Source organism: Cupressus sempervirens, chromosome 3 (assembly GCF_028749045.1).
Source record: "Cupressus sempervirens isolate cs-2001-9-10 chromosome 3, ASM2874904v1, whole genome shotgun sequence".
Lineage (NCBI taxonomy): Eukaryota > Viridiplantae > Streptophyta > Pinopsida > Cupressales > Cupressaceae > Cupressus > Cupressus sempervirens.
In genome coordinates, this window is record NC_143120.1 from 547,262,120 (window position 1) to 547,284,727 (window position 22,608).

A 22,608-nucleotide genomic window follows, 5' to 3' on the forward strand; every position below is an offset into this window, starting at 1 on the left:
GTGTGGCCTATTGTTTCAGTTTAAAAAAAAAAGTTGGTTTTTTGCCTATTTGGAGGCTTCTAAGTTTTTTACAAACCTCTATTGGTTATTTGTGCCCAGATTTTGCAATTTCTTTGCAAATCTGCCATTTTTCTAAGCTTTTTTGAAGCCAGGGCCGTTTTTGATCAAAACACTAAATTTCTGTACCAGATCAATTTTTTTAAAAAGGTTCTTGGTGGGTTTTTTGAGAGCTCAACTGGGTTGTCTGTTTTGTCTAGGTGCTTTGATTTTTGTGCCTCTATTTTAAGCCAATGGATCCAAAAATCGACACATTGCTGGGTTTTTTGAGCTCTCTTCTAGGTACGTCTTCACTCTTTCTGGGTCTTCTATTTTTTTGCCTTGAAGAATGCATCATCACAGATTTTCCTGCTTTTTCACTAGAAAACGTGTTGCATCTTTGACTAATATTTTTTTCGAGGGAAATCAGAAGTTACAGTGTTCGCCATTATGCCACGTGGAAATAGGGGATTCTAACCATTTTTTAATATTGTGACAACGATAAGGTGGTTTTGGTTCTCAGCAGTCTTCTCAGCAGAGGTCCTGTGCTTCAGCTTCATAAGGCTCTAGGAAAAAGAACATTCAATGCAACTAATGCCACAAGTATGGGCATCTGAAGTTTGAATGTCAGAAGTGCTTAGCTGCCCTATCTAAGCAATCTGGTTCGCAACCAACAACGAACAATGCAGAGCACTTAATCTGTCTTTTGCGCTTTTGATAGCTTTGTGCTCTAGATAGATTAACCATTAAAGGAGGGTATTACGATAATAGATAAGCTTGTATTGTTAGTTAATGGTTATCTATTTGCAATCTATTTTAAATATTAGAATGTTTCTAATATATAGTTAGATATAGTTATCTGTTAGCTTTCTTTAGGTTTCTTTTAGCTAGAATAGAATATTTCTATTCTTTACAATCATTTCCTAAGGAAAAATCACTTTATTCTTTTGTATATATAGACATCTTGGTCTATGTTAATATCAAGCAAGTATTTTACCAATTACTTCGTTATTGTTTTAAAATATGTTGGTTTTAGTTTTTCGCCACACATGAACACTACAAAACGAGCAGTAGCAGCAGGGATGACAATGTGAAGAGAGCAGTGAAGAAGTTGATGTAAATAGCATAGGTCTTTCTTGTCATTTTAAAAATCCAAACATAAGTTCATTGGAGCTCCACGAAGCCATTTTGCACGTTCTTTTCCCTTCTTCAATATTTTGCAAAAGGCCCTTTCAACCCCCAAAAACCTTTGCTTCAGTTTGCTACGAATTTAATTGTTAACATATAGCAGGCTGCAAGAATTGGCTGTTTCAAATTTGCTAAATTTATTTTTGTGGGAGCTATAGTAGGGCTACACACCATTTTATTGGATAAGTGGACATGGGTTTAGAGTTTGTGGAGATATAACATTGGAATAACAAGTTGTGCAAGTTTTGATATATTCAGCTCTTGTTTGTTGGTTGGATTGGAAGTTGAGAGTTCCTGCAAACATATTTTTTGCACCCCATGCTGTGTACATGCTTTGAAAGATATTGCCGAAATAGACTTGTGAAGATAGTAGTGGCCAAAGCTATAGAGATACAAATGTTTATTTGTAAACATCACAGTTCACTTGCACTATTTTGATTTTATACAAAGAAGGAATTTCCCAAACTAGATAAGCTAGCTATTTATTTTGTTAGAGAAGATGTTGGAGGTGTAGAATGCTCTATAAATCATGGTTGGTTGTGGAGAGTAGAAAAGGTGAACTTATTTAAAGACAAAAAAAGGAAAGCTGGTGAGAGAAAGAGTGCATAATGACACATGATGGTCCAGCATTAGATATGAATCTTTTTTTTAGTAATTAATGTCTGAGTTTCTACTTTGTTTAACATTTTCTTTTACAATTTTAATTTACATTCTTAATAGTGTTAATGTCATAATGTTTAAAAATTGTGTTTACATATATTTTTTCAATCATATCACCTGTTGTGGGCATATTAAATTACACAGATGCAAGCTCTTTAAACCTTGGCAAGATTTATGAGATTTGTGATAGCATGCTTGATCAAATGAAGCAAGCAATTTGTGATAAGGTTTTTGGGTTACAATTCTATGAGGAGCATATTAGGTGCTTTGTGTAAAGTTTCTGCAAATTCTATGATTGAATTAGAGATTAGATTCAACCTTCTTCTTCTGCTTTAGTCTTGCTGTGAATAACTTCAAAGTATTGCCTTCAATTGAATTAGAGATACGATTCTGAAATCTGTCTTTACTTCTGCAAATTGTATATGGGCAGTATTGACTAAGGAGCAGACCATTTTGTATTTTTTGTGTGCTCTTAGAATTTAACCATACCCATTATAAATAGAGAGACCTAGGGACATGTCCTTTCAAGGGACATGTCCTTTCCAAAACAATCTTTGACCAATCCTAGAAGTTAGCGACTTTTCCAAGGAATGATAAGTTTAAAATTAGCTTAACACAAACTGAGTTTAGTTGAATCCAAACTAATCCTAAGTGTAGATGCCGATATCCCTAAGAGGATAATGTAAAGATATTTGGATTACTCTAAGTCATATAAGAACAGATCAGACTGATCTGATTAAGATTATAAGTTATAGATACACTCCCTCTTAACTTGATAATCATACTGAGAGATTTCATATCTAACAACATGAATAAAGATGAACAAGCAAGAATTGATACTCTATATTTATCTGAATCTTCTTAGCATGTGGTATCATAGCACGCATAATATAATGTCATATTACTAAACTTGTTGATATGACAAATCACTGCTACTAGTGATAACAGTATTGCAAAAAATACAATATACAGGATAAATCTGAAGAATAATTAAGTTCTTCATTTATCCAAGTTTTGATTTATAGATACTGGTATTCCTATATCACAACATGATCTTCAGTTAAGATTTACCAGAACACAGGGTAAACCTCGGAGAATAATAAAATTCTTCCTTTATCCAAATTGTGACTTGTAGACATAGCAATGTCTATATCACAATATGATCTTGAACTCATCTAGATCTTATTGTAGAAGTCTACTATTTAGCATATTATCTAAGAGATCGTCATCTCTCATAATGTCTTTTATACAAGTGTTCATTATCTTAGAGATCGTCACCTATTAAATAATAAATACAAACGGTGGAGCCCACAACAGTCAATAGCCTGACAAATAAAATTATTTTATTAATAACCTAAAGAATACAAATGGATTACAATTCAACCATACCAAGTCTTCTCTTGAAGTGGTCTATCTTCGCTCTAGATAGAGGTTTGGTGAGTATGTTGTTTGATTTGCAGTGCAAATGTATTCTAATTTTATAGAATTCATGTCTACCGTATCTCTACATAATAGTAAGGAATTTCAATATGCTTGGACCTGTCATGAAAAACTGGATTCACCGAAAGCTTGACGAAACTCTGATTATCGCAATGAATAATCATAGGATTCATAACTTGCCCAAATAATCTCACAAGTAACTTCCTTAGCCAAACTGCTTCTGGAGAGGCCATAGTTGCTGCAATGTATTCGGCTTTTGTGGAGCTCTGAGCTACTGAAGATTGCTTTCTGCATATCCAAGATATCATTGCTGATCCTAAACTGAAACGTCTTGAAGTACTTTTTCTGTCTTTAACACTTCCACCCCAATCTGAGTCGGTGAATCCATGCAAATCTAAATCAACATTCTCATATTTGAGTCCAAAATTAAGAGTGCTCTGTAAGTATCTCATAATGTGTTTAATTGCAACTAGGTGAATCTCCTTTGGCTCACACATAAACTGGCTAAAAGCATTAACAACATAGCAAATATGAGGTCTTGTATTTACTAAGTACATAAGGGACCCAACCATCTGTCTGTAGAGAGTAGATTCTATGGAAGGTGATTCTGCTGCTGCTTCTTTAAGTTTATGTAGATTAGTCTCCATTGGAGAAGACATAGAATTGCAATTCCACATTCCAAGTCTCTTCAAAATATTTGATATATACTTCCCTTGATTAAGTATGATACTGTTAGAATTCTGCGGTACTTCTAGTCCTAGGAAGTAATGAAGGAGTCCCAAGTCTTCTATGTCGAATTCTTTAATTAGATCTTTCTTGCATTGATCTATAAGATGATCATCACTTGTTATTATAGATCATGAACATATAGTATTAGAATTACCATATCATCTTTATCTCTTCTATAATATAAATTTGGATTGGCTTCATTCTTGGAAAATCCTAAGCCGGTGAGATACTTATCAATTCTTTCATACCAAACCCTTGGAGCCTATTTAAGCCCATAGAGAGCTTTCTTGAGCCTGCAAACAAAAATGTTAGGTTCATGAGTTTCAAATCCTTTAGGTTGCTCCTAATATACGTCTTCTGCAATCTTTCCATTTAGGAATCTTGTTTTTACATCCATCTGATGTACTTTCCATCCCTTCGATGCTGCAATTTCTAGGAGTGCTCTTAGAGAGGTTTATCTGGCGACAGGAGCAAAAGTTTCTTTGTAATCAATCCCTTCTTTTTGAGAGAATCCTTTAGCTACAAATCTAGCTTTATAATTCTTAATGGTATAGTCAACAACATGCTTTATTTTAAATATCCACTTTGAAGAATCAACAGATTTTCCTCTAGGTCTTGGAACAATTTCCCAAACATCATTTTCCATAATAGATTGGTATTCTTCTCTCATAGTTTCTTTCTAGGTTGTATGTTGAATGGCATCTGAAGGATTGGTTGGTTCTGTTTTGGACAAATCATTCATGTTTGTTGTATAACTAGAAAATCTTTTAGGTCTTTTGCTTTCTCTCACTGTTCCAGAAGGTGTAGCAAAGTCTTGTGCTTCCTTGACTGTTTTAATGGAACAAAGTGGTCTTTTCTTTGAATTTTGAGTTTCTCCAAGATTTAGATTTTGAATTTCATCTTCAATTTCTTCTATGTTCTCTCTTTGAGATTCAAACTCACTATTTCTTTCAGAACTGGGTAAAGGAGAAGGTTCTTCAAAACTTAGGGCTCTTTTGAATACTAGATCTTCTTCAAAAATTACGTCCCAACTAAGTTCAATACTTTTTTGTCTAGGTATGAAAATCTTATATGCCTTAGATGTTTCACTATACTGGACAAAAATACCTTTCCTTGCAGAGGGTTCTAACTTGGTTCTCTTTTCTTTTGGAACATGGAAATATATGGGGCACTAAAAAATCCTAAGATGACTTATATTGGGTTTAACCTTAGTAAAGACTTCTTTAGGAGTTTTATCTCTAAGGTAAGAGTGAGGGCTTCGATTTTGAATAATATTAGGGGCTTCTGCCCAAAGATAATATTCTAAATTTTGATCAAATATCATAGCTCTAGCAACTTCTATAATTGTTCTATTCTTTCTTTCTGCTACCCCATTTTGTTCCGAATTATAAGGAATGTTGTACTCACTCTTAATTCTTGTTTCTTTATAAAAGGTTTTAAACAATTTTGAGGTGTATTCTCCTCCATTATCAGTTCTAAGAGTTTTAATTTTATGTCCTGATAAGTTTTCAGTTAATGTTTTCAATTCTTTAAATCTCTTTAGGATTTTTTTTGATTTTTTGCACTGTAAAAAGTAAATCCATTTTCTGCTAGAGAAGTCATCTATGAACAAAATATTGTACTAGAATTCTCTAAGAGAAGGAACATACATAGGTCCACATATATCTGAATGAATTAATTCCAAAAATTATTTGTTTTTCTAGTGCTATCACGAAATTGACTTACGGTATTCTTACCCAGTGCACACCTTTTGCATATGCTTGAGTGGTCTTTATTTAGTTTAGGTAGACCAGTAACCATCTTCTCCATAATTGATAAGGTTTTGAAATTTAGATGCCCTAATCTTCTGTGCCATATTTCATTTATGTCTACAGCTTTATGAATTAAGGCTTGAATAGGTCGACTACATTCTGAATTCAATTCATACAAATATCCTTTTCTCTAACCAATCAACTTCACTTTCTTGATTGAGGAATTCTTTGCTCAGGTTATTACTTTACCATCCACGAATGCAATGTTATGCCCATCATCTTCAAGTGCTGTAATTGAGATTATATTTCTTTTTATTCCTGGTACGTAGAGTACACCTTTTAGAAGAAGAGAATTTCCTGATTTTAGTTTCAAGGTGTAGTTTCCAATTCCTTCGACGGAATGTACTGAATTATCACCAATGGTAACTTCGCCATTAACCTTTTCTGATATAGAGTCTAGTGCTTCTTTGTATCCTGTTATATGTTTAGAAGACCCACTATCAATTACGCATGCTTTACTTGAGATTTCATTTGATAGTGATGAATACAATACACGATTCTTAGGATCATAGGTATCTTCTTCCCTGGTAACATTTGTACAATTTGCTTGTTGTTTAGAATTCTCAGGACAATCAGATCTGTAGTGTCCAAATTTTTCACATTTGAAACACTTTATTTTGGATAGATCTTTCTTGGTTTTGCCATTCTTTTGATTTCCCTTTTTCTTCTTGAAATGCTTCTTCTTGCCCTTATAAGAGTTTGTATTAAGAACATGAAGTTCATCTTCTATTTTCAATTTCCCTCCTTTCTTTAATTTTCTGGGTTCTTCTTGAAAGTCAATCCCCCTTAAGTCTGTTGAAGTCAGGAGTTTATCTCTGGCGCTTATTCCTTGTGCAAAAGTCTCCCACGAACTTGGTAATTCATCTATAGCCATTAGTGTTAATTGGGTGTCACTAATAATGTTTCCTATACTTGACAATTCATCTCTAATGCCATCAACCCCTAGGAAGTAAGAATTCATTGATTCTCCTTTCTTTATTTGTATGTGATTTAATTGCCTTTTCAATGCGAGAGTTCTAGTTGCATTGTTGACCTCATATGCGTTTGGTAATGCATTCATCATATCAAATGTTGTTTGATGTTTTGTAAGCATGGGTACGATATCATTTTTTACTCCATCTAATATGATTTGAATGGCTTTCCTATTTCCTTTGCTACAGATAGATTTATGAGGTTTAACTAGAGGTTGCTTGGATGCTTTATCAACAAATTGTTTTACTTCATTTTCTTCAAGAATCATCATGATTTTGAATTTCCAAGCATCAAAGTGTTCTTTCCCATCAAACCTGTTCTCGGGTCTGATTGTGCATGCCATTGAAGGTAGGAGAAAGGTGCTAGATATGTTTAAGGTCTGATTACTTAAATTTGCAGAGCCTAGGTTCGACTACCAGAGCTCTGATACCATGTAAAGTTTCTGCAAATTCTATGACTGAATCAGAGATTAGATTTGACCTTCTTCTTCTCCTTTAGTCTTGCTGTGAATAAATTCAAAGTATTGCCTTCAATAGAATTAGAGATATGATTCTGAAATCTGTCTTTACTTCTGCAAATTGTATATGGACAGTATTGACTAAGGAGCAGACTATTTTGTATTTTTTGTGTGCTCTTAGACTTCAACCATACCCATTATAAATAGAGAGACCTAGGGACATGTCCCCAAAACAATCTTTGACCAATCCAGGAAGTCGGCGACTTTTCCAAGGAATGATAAGTTTAAAATTAACTTAACACAAACTGAGTTTAGTTCAATCCAAACTAATCTTAAGTGTAGACGCCAATATCCCCAAGAGGATAATGTAAAGATATTTGGATTGCTCTAAGTCATGTAAGAACAGATCAGACCAATCTGTTATCAGATCAGTAAGATTATAAGTTACAGATTTAACACTTTGTCACAAAGAGATGGTATACGATGAGGAGGCAACCATACTTTAAGATTAGTGGCTTGAATTTTTCATCTTCACTGTGCTGTATTCAGCAAACAAGAGGCTGAAATGGATAGAGCACTATTGCAAAAATAACCTTAATAGATGGTGTGAATTGCATTGGAGCGACATATCACAGTTGAAACAACTTGTTATTCACCTTTGTTCACCCAATCTCATACATTTCTAGTTCCTCTATTGCATTGAAGAATTAGTTCATGTATCCATTTTTCCGGGCAGTCCAACATTATAGTTAGCTTTGACTTTCTTGGTGAGCACTAGCTTGTTAGAATGGAATCTAGTTATTGGTGTTGAGCTTTGGAGATTTTTTTGTCCATTGATGCATTCTAGAAGCAGTTTTGACATGTTGAGTGCATTCCAATGATCTTGGTGGAAAATGCTACTTTTGGCAATTATCTATTTTTAGCAAGTCAGTGAGCAGTAGTATATTCATATTGGCACTTTCAGATGTATTTTCTATACTTTCAGCTGGTTGTGTAGAAAATTAAAAAAAAAATCAATAATCAATAGAAAGTTGTTGAAAAGCATAATTGAAATGACACCTTAAATTAAATATTTATAAATTGAATTTATTTATGTGTGATTACAGTGTCATAAAAGAGCAAATAATCAAATAATATATTAATATCACTTTACAGAGTAAAAAGGTTTATTTAATTATAAAGTGATTTTATATTATTATTTATAGAAAATTTCTTGGAGGATTATAAACAGTTTTCAAGGGTTGAAGGGTCTCATCTATTTCATTCTAGATATTTGATATTTTTAAAAACCACAATTGTGGAGATTTAACAGGTTTGTTCAAGCATAGCCTAGGACAAAATCCATAGGACAAAAGATTGTGTTTGGTCGTAGAAGATCCTTCCTAGCCAATACGGGGAAACCCATTCAGGGGTTTTAGTTTACATTGAAAAGGATTTTATAGGTAGAATCATACATGTTTCACGCTTGGTTGAAACCTTCAAATGATTGGACAATTTGCGGTCTTGCAAGCAAGACATATTGTTATAGCGGAATTGATGGAAAAACGGATGACTAAGGGTCTTTGGGTGGTCAACACGTTATGAGCTTTACATTTTGTAGCATACCATTGGATTCATTAGAGTTTTGCTGTTGCTAACTACTTCTTTTGGGCCATCATTCCTTCTATGCTGAGCCTGAACAATAGATGATTGGCGTGAGTCATATCCTTAGGCAGTTGAGACAAATTCTTGTGTTTTTACTTTCAGCAGGACATTTGATAGCCATAACTGCCTGGTTATAAGCCTGTGACTGGTATGTGAAGCACACAGTGCAGGTCATGAGATTTCAGTCACCTGTTATCATTCAAAGGAAGGTGTTTGGGGGTTGTATGTAGGTTGATTCTTCTATAGCTGATGGATGTTGAGTTAGCAGGTAAAAACAAATACAATTGACTAGGTGATTAATTTTGTGAGAGTCGTAAAGCAGCAGGGTGTTCTGTTTATGGGGGCAGCCATTAATTCTTGGGCGTAAGAGCTTTGAGGTTGACTTATCTGAGGCACAGATCCTATGTATAAGTTGATGTTAGTAACTTGGTAAATGAATGATGATTGATTGTTTCCAATCTTTCCTAAGGCTCAAAATTGCTGTTCTTTGAGGTTAGCCTTTATGGTTTATATACTTTTCCTGTATATTCTGTTCTATGAAAGCGATTCATTGTTTGGAAAAGAAAACATTATTGTTTCAGAAGTTCAAATCAATGTATTATTGCTTGTTTAATGATTAAATATCAAAACATTGTTAGCAATTTTAATTGATAAGTAGGAGATATTTTCACAGCAAGTCAAATTATGATATTTCTATCAGGATTTAACTTTGTAGTTTTTGAGTCAAACTTATTGACACATGTTTCACGAGTAGTGGTTCACGTGAACCCATCTCTCATGAGAATGAATGGAACACTTAGCACTCATTGGAGCTTCACCTAGATCCAATGAGTGCTAAATGCTCTATTGATTCTCATGAGAGATGGGTTCACGTGAATCACTTCTCATGAAACATGGTTCAATGAGTTTGACTCAAAAATTACACAGTTAAATCTTGATAGCATTAGCATAAGCATTATTAATTTTATATGACCTACAAACAACCTTGCCAGTCTAAGACACACCAACAAAAATATATTATTTACTCAAGCATGCAACTGTTTCACAAAATATTCATTTGGAAGACTTGAAAAAAGAATTGATGAAAACAGATGAGGAGAATTACAATCTACTCAATCAAATGGGCAAAAACGTAGTTGCAGTTCCTTGATACTTCTGGATTATCAGAATACTAACTAACTCCAATAAACTTTGGATATTGATCCTGAAGATGTTAGGTAGATTGAGGAGGAGGAGCTGCAACCAGGATTGGTAGGGACCTCATTGGATGAACCACAACTTTTAGCCAAATACTTACACAGAATCTGAGTTTTTTGATATTGATAGCTCAGATGAAGCAAAGTTGTGTTTTGAAGTTTGATTATTTCAGACTCAAATATAAACTTTAAGCTTTAATTTCAATTCGAAACTTTAAAACTTTAGCAATCAAATATTGTTTTTATATAATTATTTTCATGACTAAACTGCTGCTACACTGCTGAAATACTGTTCCTCTACTATTGCCATGATTAAATTTTACTGCTGTTATTTGGCTGTCAATCTGACTATCTTCTCTCTCTCTCTCTCTGGTAAAATTGTTTTATTGCTTTTAAACAACTGGTATAAAGTTAGAAATGTAAGATTGCTGTTATATACCCATCTCTCTCATATACACGTGCGCACGTACGCATGCACGCACGCACGCACGCACACACACACACACGTGCACGTGCTACGGAACATAGCTTATTAATAAAGTTTTCATAACACAACTTCAAGTTGGACAAAATGCGTACAATCTATGCCTGCTTTCTTAATTTTAAGTTGTCTACTTCTGCTTTCTTAGTATGTGGAGGATTTTGCATGCAATTTTGTGCCTTCGTGCAATTACAATTTTGTATGATCCAAAATATTTTGGTTTTTACAAATTCTATACTCTATTTATTCTAAAGAATATGAGTACAATAATGTGCAAAGGCTAATAATAGACAGAGGAAATCCTTTTATGTCTTGAACTGTATTGTTAGAGCCTTCTAAGCAACTTTGCCTAACTGGACGTTGTGTTGAGCCCCTGCCTCTGCTAAGCACTTTCCTACATAACCAGACTTCTGTATCTATTGCCACCCTGGGTGCACACGAATGTGATCATTTGACCCCTTAGTGACTTGATGATGTGTGATGACCCTTTGGTGTAGAGAAATTCTAATCCACTGTGTTATTGTTTGGGCAATGAAATTGATGAATGCTATATTGTGTGAAGTTAAACAACTGTAAATCCCTGTCAGAGCCATTTTGATGCCACAGATGCATATTTTGAATGCCACTAGGCTTCTAGTTTTTGAAAAAGTTGAGCTCACGATTATACTTAGGCTTTGATTGTTGCAATTAAAAGGTTGCCCTATATGAAGGTAAAACAACACTCTTTTCTTGCTCTTCACCCACGTACTTTTTCATTTATTTCATTTTTGTATCCCTTCTCCTCCCAGGCATTTTAAAATATTGTAAGAATAGAGCATCCAACCTATGCTGGAGATACCATCTCTGACATGATGACCAGCATTGTTTTTGAAATAGTAACACAACTTTTAAAATTCGACTTGCTGGATATAGATAATTTATTTACTGGTAAAAGGCCTGGATAAAAAGTTCATTTTTACAGTCTTGATTGCTATCTGTAGTTGCATTCGCAGACATTTTGTGAATGAAAGATGTTATTCATGAACATCTTAGAAGAAAAACATAGTTTCATTCTGCTCTTCTCATTCAGCATGCTCATGCTATGCTTTTGATGGTTGTTAACTTTTGGTAGTATTCCTAGGATAAGCCTCGAGCTGATAATGATATAAATTTGTTTTTGTTTCAAGAATCTATGATCTTTGTATGGGAAATGATGCCGCTTCACTTTTGGGCATGGAGCATCTTCAAAATTTACCACATTTGCAGCAGTGGCTAGGCCTGGCTGTTGCTGGTGCTGTGGAACCAGGACAGCTAGCAGAACCAGTTGTTGTTCGAACAGCCACTTCTCTTGTTCCACTTGGTTGGAATGGAATACCTAGTGATAAAAATGGTTCAGAGCCCTTGAAAGTTGATGTGTATGGATATGGCTTGCATTCTTGTACTATGATTCGAGCTCAAGTCAATGGACAATGGTAAACTCTTTTGTCTTTGTTTTTATTTTTGAGTAATACGGTTATGTGATGGACACTGAATGTTTACCTATTTATATTCTTGATATGTTGTCTGTAGTATTAATGAAAGGAAGGTATCATTCATGTTGGATTCTTGAGAGCTTGAATATGCTGAACTGAATTTTACTAGATTATATAGAATATAAGTGGAACAATTTTGCAACAAGCTATAAGGAAATGTGAGAAGTTAGAAGAAATGTGTCATGGGTTTAATAATCACAACTAAAACATAGGAGGCTGATTATTTTTCTATGTCATGTTGCATGACATGCCCTAAATGATGTGTGCATATAGGTCCATAGATAGCGTAGTGAGAAAGGAACAAACTTATCAATGCATCATCATCACAATTTATGGCAACTTTTCCTTGAAAATGCAACTCTGTTAGTTATTTTATTTAAATTGAAAAATGAGTAAGATTGACTCTCTAGTTTTAAATCATCATTATCATCATCACAACTTAAGGCGAGTTTTCCGTGAAAAGATAATTCTGTTTTAATTTTTTTTAATTTAAAAATGAGGAAAGATAAAGTCTTCAGTTTTTTTAACATAATTGCTGCCATCAACAACTGTACCCATGTTAATCATGTTTTGGGGGTTTTCCTTTCACACTCCTAGACCAACAACTTCCTTCGCAAACTGCGACGATGAACAAATTCACACAACTGTTAAGGTGCTGTCCTCTTACAGTCTGCGACAGTATTTTCTGTTATTACCAATCAAGATCCACTTGCCACCTTGTGCATGGAGCCAATAAAAATGACTGCAATCAGATTATATTACGTGAACAGAGCATGCAAATATTGCAGAAATGCGCTTTTATTTGATGCTCCACTTCATACATCGACCAGCACTGTTTCTCCAAATGGTTGCAAAGTATATAAACTTGATTCCATCTGTTTTAACTGATACAACTCCGTAACTACCCATGAGAACCACGTTTGGTTGTTCATATGCCTTAAAACATGATTAATGTGAGGTTGTCAACTTGACGACCTTAATATTTTAGGTTTCCTTGTATGAACTACTACCCCTATTACATAAATATGGTCTTGAAGACCTTATGAATGCCACAAACATAAAGTTAACACCTGTCCTACCCCTAGACCCATACATGACCCAATTGACAACTTATTCCCAACATGGCATTGGTTGATATTTTGACTACAAAATCTTATTTATGGCTTTCTAATAGCTCTTATTACATCAAAAATGGTGATGCTTGACCTGATTAGACATCATGAACTCAAATATCCTTAAGTTTCTTCCAATTTCCTCATGGTGGCCATCTTGCACTAGGTGCTCCTGCACCATATTCTTGGGCTTCAAAAGTTTCCAAGTCCCTTGGAACTGTCATACCTGCAAAACAACCATGAATATATGTATCTTCTTGTCCTTGAAGTGTTCTATCTTCACCTTGGGGTCGGACTTGTCCTCCTCCTGAAGTTTCATGTTCTCTTGGTCTCTTGGACCCATTGTGGCTGCTCTGTCCACTTGGATCTGCTCTCCTATGTTGTGATTAGGCCTCTTCCATCTGCCCTTAATCTGTCCTTCACCTTCATGCATACCATAGAATCTTGCACCCTGACTATCGCCATTCATCTTTGCCTTTTGTTTACCACCTGTTAGCAAAATCAACAAGATGAAGAAGCAATAACAAGCTCCTTCCATTGACAAGGTAACAACACCTAAATAGAGATTTGATTAGAAGCCACTCAAATAAACATGGATCAAAACATACATCCTGACTGTCATCCTATGACAGTTAACAGTGCATCCAAAAAAACACTTCAAACTTTCATGAATTACCTTTAATGCATGTTTCAGGAGATACGTACATTCCTCACTCTTATTTTGATCATCAGATGCTAGTTACAGACCATATAAATATCCAGAAGAATACAGACTATATACTGCATTTTCAAATTACACAAAATTCCTTTGAAAACTCCTGCTAGGGCATCAATTATCTCACCAGATGCAAAATGCTTCAATACAGAACCAACTAAATGTGAAAGCTCTGTCAGTACCCTAAAGAATACCGAAGAATCTCAATTTTGGGATGGTTAAATCATGAGATATTTACAAACCCTTTCAGACACCTCTATAAATGAGGGTTTATATTCAATTCAAGAAAATTCATTCAGTCTTCCAACAGTCCACGGCCAATACTCAAATTTGTCTTAAAACATGGTTAACTCATCATAAATTTTTGTGTAGGCATCCAAAGTTATTGTGTTGCTAAATGTGTGTTCATTGATAATTTGCTTACTTCATTTTATAAAGAAATTATCATTTGTGGTTAGATTAGTTCAGTTGCTCGGCTACTTACCATTAGTTTGCGTGGTTCTCTAGTAAGCTTTGTCTGCATTTCCTGTTGGTGCTTTAAGGGGTGTCTAGTTCATCTCATTTCAAAATCTACTTTTGCTTCTCTGAGTGGCAACATTGCCATGGTGGTATTGGTTCCATTAGTGTTGTATTTGACCCTTTTAGAACAACACAAACCACAACAATGTGCAAGGGTAAACTGTCTCCCTAACCTCTTCAATGTGATATCTGTTGTTGGCCCTACAGCCTAGGGAGTGGCGTGAGCATTGAGGGTGTTGATTAGGGTTTGAGGAGGTTTTTGTTCCTGTTTGGACTTTGGGGGTATCCAGGGCCTACACTATCATTTCAATCACCCACATGGCTATTGGAAGAGTTTTTGGGTAGTGTTGTCCATTTCTAGATAGCCAGCTTTTTGTTTTGAGCGCCAGAACCTACTTTGTCATTGCTGCATTTTATGGGTATGTTTGAAATACATTGGTAGTGTCATATTGTGAACTGGATTGTTCATACTTTTGGGAAATGTTGCATCTTCAGTCTTAAATATATCTGGAATATTTCAGCCTTGTAGTTTCTTATCTTTTCTGGGTTATTTAAATCCTGCAAGCATTTCTATGGTCTGCACTCTTCTTTATTATTCAAGCAATTGCAAAGCACAAAACAGCGCATAAAAAAGTAACAAGGCAGAACAGGACTGCATATTACAATTGGTCACAAGTTTTGGAGATTCTCCTTGGGCTTGGCTTTAGGCTGAATCTCTTTCAGTTTTAATTCCTTCTTTGCTTTGGTGAGGTGTATTTCAAGAGTTCTTTCTGTATTATTAGATTGGAGAACAAAAGTGTTTGGTATCTTGTTTCTTGGAGCTTCTTCTCAAAAATGCAATGCAAATGTATCTTACACAAGGATTCTCTGTGGCTCTTCAAGAAGAGAACCAGACTTGAGCAAGAGTTGTAATTTTTAGAACTAATTTGCATTGGTTCCATTTAAGATGTGCATGCTTTTCTGATTGCTATATGGTGGCAGGGGTATTGAATCCTTGCATCCATGTATCTCTTTTGCTTGTTTAATGTGAGATTTGAGGTTCAGTGTTGCATTATAAGACATATTTTGAAAACAAATGAAAAAAGATAATTATTCTAAATTTTTAGTTATCTATGTTATTGGGTACTACTATAGCGACTTGTGTACCCAAAATATTTTGGTAGTGGTATGGGTCTGGTTACCTCCCATGTTTTATTATTGAGGGTAACAAACTGTTATGGTAAAAATATTATTTAAAAGAATTACAAGTCTAGGCATGTCAATTATAACTAAATTTAGAGTAGCAAAGAAAAGAAAAGAAAAGAAAAAAGCTACAATCTGAAAGCACAATATAAGCATTTGTCATTAACAGATAAGTAATTTTCTGCTAGTCCTGCTGAACCTGTTCAAATGAACCAATTGCTGCGTGGGAGATACTCAATGAAGAACAATACAAATGATTTTAAATTAACAAATTACCAACAATGCTTATTTTAATTTTTTTCAAGTTTTCTGTTTTTTGTGATATCCCTTCCTTTCGCAGTTCAGTTGTTTGTGAAGGTCAGCCAATTATACAGGTTCCTGTAGGTCAGCAGAGTGAATACAAGACCCATCACAGACTTGTGGAGCTACGCAGGGGCTTTTGTTAACCATTTTGGACAATTTGGGACAGTTTCTGCGAAATTTCAGGAGAGATTACTATTTTTTAGGAATTGATTGGGAGTTGACCCGAATGCATCATGGGACCTCCAGAAGCAGTCTGGACTATGGAGACTTTGGTTGCAGTTTCTTTTTTTGGCGAGGATCTCTAATTTTTGAGTGGATACTATCAAGTGGCCTGCAAAAATCATTTGTGGACTGGTGCCAACAGTCAGGATCCAGTTTGGAGTCCAGATGATGAATTTATGAACAAATCTGGAATGTTGGGGCAAAGGCCCTTAATTTAGGGATGGCAGTGGAGGGATATGGGGCGGGAGGAGGGGTGTGAGTGGGGTGAGAGGGGGCAGTGTTGTATATACTATACTAAACATATGGTACTTAAAATGCTAGTTGTGAAAAGATGTATACGACTATTAAGAAGTAAAATAGAAAAAATGTAAATGTCAAATACTAAATAGTAAATACTTGAACATTGAAGATTGAAGTTTTGCATATCGAACTACTAATTAAATTAGAGTATTCAATACTAGGTAACATTTTAAATTGTCAAATTAATAGATGGAAGATTCCTATTATATCAAAAATATCATAAAGATGATGGTTATAATGAGTAGCATGATATCAAAATAAGTACAAAATGTCAAAATGTAGTGAAGGGAGGCCTTTAATCATCCCTTGGGAGGTCAATTTTGAATATAACCAAAAAGAAATTAAAAAATGCGTTTATTTTAAACTCGTGACAAAAAGCATCCACCAATGGGGGATGTGCAGACATCCTTGGGATGTCAAGGGATGCTCTGGTGTCCCCTGCTACGTCTTGGGGATGTTGTGACATCCCCGCGTTTCGGTGACTGATGAAATCCCAGCTCTCTTGGTTACAGGAATTTCTCATAAACCAAGACTGATAATAAAGAAACCCCCTTGGCACTTTTCCCTAGGCAATAATTTGTTATAACTTAACACATGTTTCATAAATTCTCATGATGAATAAACTCTTAAGGTTTGATTTAATGAGGGAATGAAAAGCTGGATGAAATCCCAGCTCTCTTGGTTACAGGAATTTCTATAGATCAGTCTTGGTTTCACAGTGGCATTGATATTTGGGTGAGTAATCTCAGATCAGATTGAAAGGGATAAATAATGTTTATCAAAATTGCAGATCGGTGTCTTGGGAAAGAAAATTTATCATTTTTTAGACTCACAGCCCCAGCCACACAGTCCAGGCTTCATCGAAATTCATCCCAGGTTGTCCTTAAGAAAGGAAATAAGGCAGATCAGTTTGAATGACATTGGGACAGCATAAGGGTTTATAGTCTGAAGAGAGTCAAGAAGCAGTAAATTGCAAGAAAAAACCACGTCATCTCTGGCTGTACAGCTACAGCAGTCTTTAGTTTTACAAACCCTCCTAGCTGAATGCCCAAAAAACCATTTCCTGTCTAGCTTTACAGCTACGATAGTCTTTCCAAACCTTTCTGGCTGGATGTGCATTTCATCCCAGTGGTAAATCAGATAAAAGAAATTAGACTGGAATCATCTACAGAAGATCTCAGCAAAAGGAATCAGAGTTGCATACATTTTGTTACAAATCAGTTGATGTTATTATATTTCTGAGTTGTACTTGCATGGTATGGGTATGTTTGCATACTTACAACTAAATAGAAACAAATCATTTCTGTTCTTTGGCACTAATGTTTGTTTTTGCTAGCTTCTTTCAGCATTTTGCTAATTTTTGCACTATACCTATATCTTTAAAACAACAACAAAAAAAACTCAAAACTCCAAAAAATAACTAAATCAAACAAAAAGATCAGAATTAACATATCAGAAATCGCAAACACAGATCCAGCGGTGCCTATTACTTTTTTGGTGTTCACAAGTTTTATGCTATTGTGAATGGTTGTATTTAAATCACATCATAGATGGGGTTGAAATATTTTGGTGGACCACCTTACCTAAATCCTGTACCCTGTACCTGAACCTATGTCTTTAAGGAATCATGAAGGCTTGGAAACCGTTGGAATCAACTATTGCACCTACCATCTCTATTCCTGCATGTATCATTGAGTTCATATATTTGTGGTTATCCATTCTCAAGTTTAATTGTTTATCAATTGCGTAAGGAATACATTGGTTTCAGACAATTACACGATGTACAGTTACTGCCGGTGGAATATTAAATGCATAACTGCTGTGGACGACTCATGTAGCATTGGGGTATATTCTGCAGAGCATGTCTATGTTGCGGTCTCTTCACCAGTTATTCTAAGAGATAATTTTGGGTGTACACTCTTATGTTCGGTTTCAGTAAGATACAATAAGGGGCTTTGTGTTCTGTTGATATTAAGGAGATCATATGTTTTCATTATCAATAGTATACTTTGATGATTGTTTAGAGTCCACAATCTCTGAAGAAGATTATTATTTTGATTAAGCTTGGAAAGCTCTCTATTTAGATATTGAGTGTCCAATAAAGAATCTACTTTTTGAGGTGTGGCTAAGTTTTTCCCTCGTGTAGGAGGGTTTTCCTAAGGTAAAAATTTGTGTCTATTTGTTCTTTGATTTTGAGCTTCAGTTCACTGAATTTCTATGTATTTTGGTTCGAAAAAATTAACATTGTTGACTCTATTACTATAGATATTGTGATTGCTTAATATTGATTTAATTGTCCTTGATTGATCACTGTTGGTCCCAATTGCATGTTAATAATTCTTGAGCCAAGCACACTATCTTTTGTTCCTTGTTAAATATTCACTATCATTCATCGATCCTCATCTTTGATGGGTTATTGGTACTCATAATTATAAGACATAATACTTGTGATAAACTATGTAACTTTTACATGAATTCCTTTGTTGAGGTGGTCTTCATTATACATTATAATAATAAGGTTGGCGTTGACTATGATCAATGCTTAGTTTTATGTCTAAACATGATCACTTGTGCTTTCTACCACTTGTAGGCAATGAATCTATGATACAATTTGTAACTTTATCATAGGTGGTGGAGCAAAAACATTCCTGGGGACTTGTTTCAGCTGCGAGATGAACTTGAAAGCAGTGATTAGAGATTCATTTCCTCTAGGGTGGGATACTTAGGCAGTACATTCTGCCAAATGATGGTCACGAGCATGGTTTGGCATGATGGAACTTTGTAGGGGTTCCTTGCATGTTAATTGCTGGAATGGCAATGGGTCCGTTTGGTAATTGCCCATTTTTCTCCTTAATGTTCTCAACTTGATCGCTCGCCTCGTCATTGAGACTCATGAGAGCCTTGCTCAGCTGCTTTCAGGTGTTATTGGTTTTAACTTGCTTTTTGCTTTTAGGGAGGAGGTTCGGAGCTTGGGCAGGGTTAGGGGCACTGAGGGATTTGCCTATTTGGTCAGTGATCGGCTCCACCGTATGACTTCTAAAGCTCACTTTGACAACCTTGTATTTATGTGGATCTAGGTGTGCTAGGTGGTGGCTCGTCTTAGAGATATCTACATTGTAGTTTTCTATATCTTGTCGGCGTTCCCTCCCTATGCTATGCACAGTGGGCCTGACAAGGACCCTTTCACCGATTTGCATGACAATATTACCAGATTCTTAATGTTGGATGACATCATCATCTTTGTTGACTTCAATGCACAAACTAGAAACAAACATACTCTTGATGACATGGTTTTAGATTCTATGTGCACTATGGAGTCAGACCTGATGCCGCTTGGTCTTCAAAGATCTTCTAAGGATTTTGCAAGCTTACTCACAAGGTACAAGCACTGCCTATTGTAGTTATGTGAGTCCTCAAGACTTGGTAATCCCAGCTAACCTCCCTTGCCTTCTGGGGGCCGGTTTGTTCACTTGCTGGCCTTACTATGGTAGTTCGAGTGTGGTGGATTATGCCCTTTCTTGTTCCTCTCTCATCCCCTTAGTGAACTATTTTACTATGAACTGCCTCCCCCTTGCTAATCATTCTCTCCTTAGTCTCACTGTGTGCCCCATCATTGCCACCCCCTTCTTGCTCGACCCCTCCCCTTCCCCCACGCCCTCCCTTTCCCTGATTCCTCATTACATTTCCTTCAGTTTCAACAGTGCGGGGACCATGACCTCTTCAACTTGCATCTTAGACAACTCCTCTGCCTCTTGGCCCATCACCTCCTGATAGTAGTGCTTCCTTCCTGTTCGACCGCAATTCTCCATCTATTTGGGAGGCGACCCACCTCTCTATCCCCCACCATTCCATCCCCTAGTTCTCTTTGCATGCCCATAAGAACACTTGCCCCCATAACTTGTGGGTTGATGATGATTGGATATCGTTCATCACACCTTGTGCCTTTCTTCCAACCTTATCCGACCTCCTTTGCACAATTGAAGTATTTCTACCGCCTTTTCCTCTACTCTAAAAAGAGGGCCTTCATCTCCCACCAAGTCGTTGCCTATAGACCTCTTTCATCTACTCCCTTAAGGCCTTTGCGTGCACCCTCTTTCCTCGTAAGCCTCCCTCCGTTCCACAACTGTGGACCTCAGTTTGTTGATTTGCCACACCTTCGCCCTTAATGACATCGTTGGGGAACCATTCATTTTTTGTCACCCCCCTCCACTTCCACCCTTTCAGGACCAACAACATCAGTGAGGCAATCAGGTGCTCAACCAATAAAAGAGCTGCAGATGAGGAAGAGGTCTACAAGGAACTCTTCAAGTACAAAAAAAGGGTTCTAGGTTATTTCCCTGCAGATTTGTTTAATAGAGTTGTTTGGTCTGGGTTCCCCTCCTCTTGGACTTGACACATTATCCACCTGATTCACAAGGTAGGACCTACTTCTAATCCTAATATTTACATGACCATCATGATTGAGCATACGTTCTCCAAACTCTATGCAACAGTCCTACATGCTATTCTTTCGTGGGAGTTGGATTAGAGACAAATTCGGGCTAGAGGGAAGTTTGGGGTCCGTTAGGATTTTCAAACATTGGACCACATCATGACCCTCAGAGAAATTATCGAGGAAAGGCAACATCACTCCTCAAAGGCTTATTGCTGCTATGTGGATTTTCCTAAGGCATTGGATTTGGTCCCTAAGACGATGGTGTTTCAGAGACTTTCGGTTTTTGGGATTTTTTAGACTCTTTTGGCGACCATCATGAGACTCTATAAGTCAGTGGTGGGGTGCTTTAGGACCCTGCAGTGGCTTTTCAAGTTCTCTTTCCCTTACACTTTTTGCACTTTATATTGATGAGATGGTTGGTTACTTTCAAGAGCACTCCTGTCCGAGGGACAACTACTCCTTACATCAAGTCTTGATCTACATTTTTCTTTTTGCGGATGATGTGGTCCTCATAGTACCATCCCCAAAGGGTTTGTAAATACTTCTTGATGGTCCTACTTCTTTCTATCACTTGCAATAGTTGACTAAAAATCTAGAGAAGACCAAGGTGATGGTCTTCAATTGCCTTAGATCCTCTCACCTCCATTTTTCTTCTTCTGGGTTAAGGAGATTGAGAACTCATCCTACACGTATCTTGGAGTAAAGTTCTCTGGCCCTCGTTCAAATACGAGACCTGTGCTCCAACTTCGCATCAACAAGGGTATGGTTCTTTGGCCCTTATTGAGAGACAGTGTTTCGGGCATCATTTTCAGTACATAGAGTCCAAGTTGACTCTTACAGACACATTGATTAGGGCAATGATGCTCTATGAGTTTGTGGTGTGGGGGCCCTCCTTGCTTGAGGTGAATTAGGCTTCAATGTAGCAAGTTTAAATGCTACTTCTTTGATGTATCATTTGTTGTTGGCAGACCACTCCACATAGTATTTTCCAGGATGAGGTTGGGCTGCATCTATTCAGACTTGGTTATATCTTTGATTTGGTATGGTTCATACATTGCATACGGTGTTTCATGGACTCTTTGGAGGCGCACCACGGATATATCTACCTTTCCTGTTGCTCCTCAATAGAGATTGCTCAATCGAACCCCACATCAAGATCTCCTTGTTGGGTTGCTCATGTGTCAACTCTTTTGAGGTTGGTCGGGATTGACATAGACCAACTTCCTACTTTTTAGTAATCTTGGATGATTTGACCCATCTGTAGCCATCACGTCTGGAGTTGAATAAACACATTAGGATGGGTATTTGCAGATGGTATATTCTCACTACTTGGGTCAACCCCCAGGGGGTTTGAGTCCAAGGGTGGCTTTCTACGCCAAACATTTTTAGAGATTTAAGACAAGATCATTGTTCGCCCCTCCTAAGTTTCTTGCAGTTGGTCCCATGCACTTTGTATCTCTCTTGTCTCCTTGAGGGTTAGTTTCCACAGAGTTTGCATTGAGCTCAACCACCACCCAACGAGAGTTGATAGGATCTGCCAATTGTGTGATGTTGTGGTGGCCAAGACAGAGACTCTTTTCATATTCTGCTGCCCTATATACTAGGAGATCCGTGGGAGGTTCTATTGTTTATTTAGAGAGAATCAGTCTCTCCCCGCCTTCTATTGGTACACTAATCAAAGGTGTATTGCCCTCT

At 36.4% G+C, this 22,608-nt stretch overlaps 1 protein-coding gene across 1 annotated transcript in view; it reads left to right on the forward strand.

Moving 5' to 3' along the window:
* The window catches only part of LOC149567584 (lipase class 3 family protein), a 270,367-nt gene that overhangs the window by 197,903 nt on the left and 49,856 nt on the right, over positions 1-22,608 (forward strand). Inside the window, exon 10 of the mRNA XM_089820827.1 lies at positions 11,781-12,065. Within this exon, the coding sequence (XP_089676953.1) occupies positions 11,781-12,065 (285 nt within the window). The remainder of the gene's footprint in view (positions 1-11,780; positions 12,066-22,608) is intronic.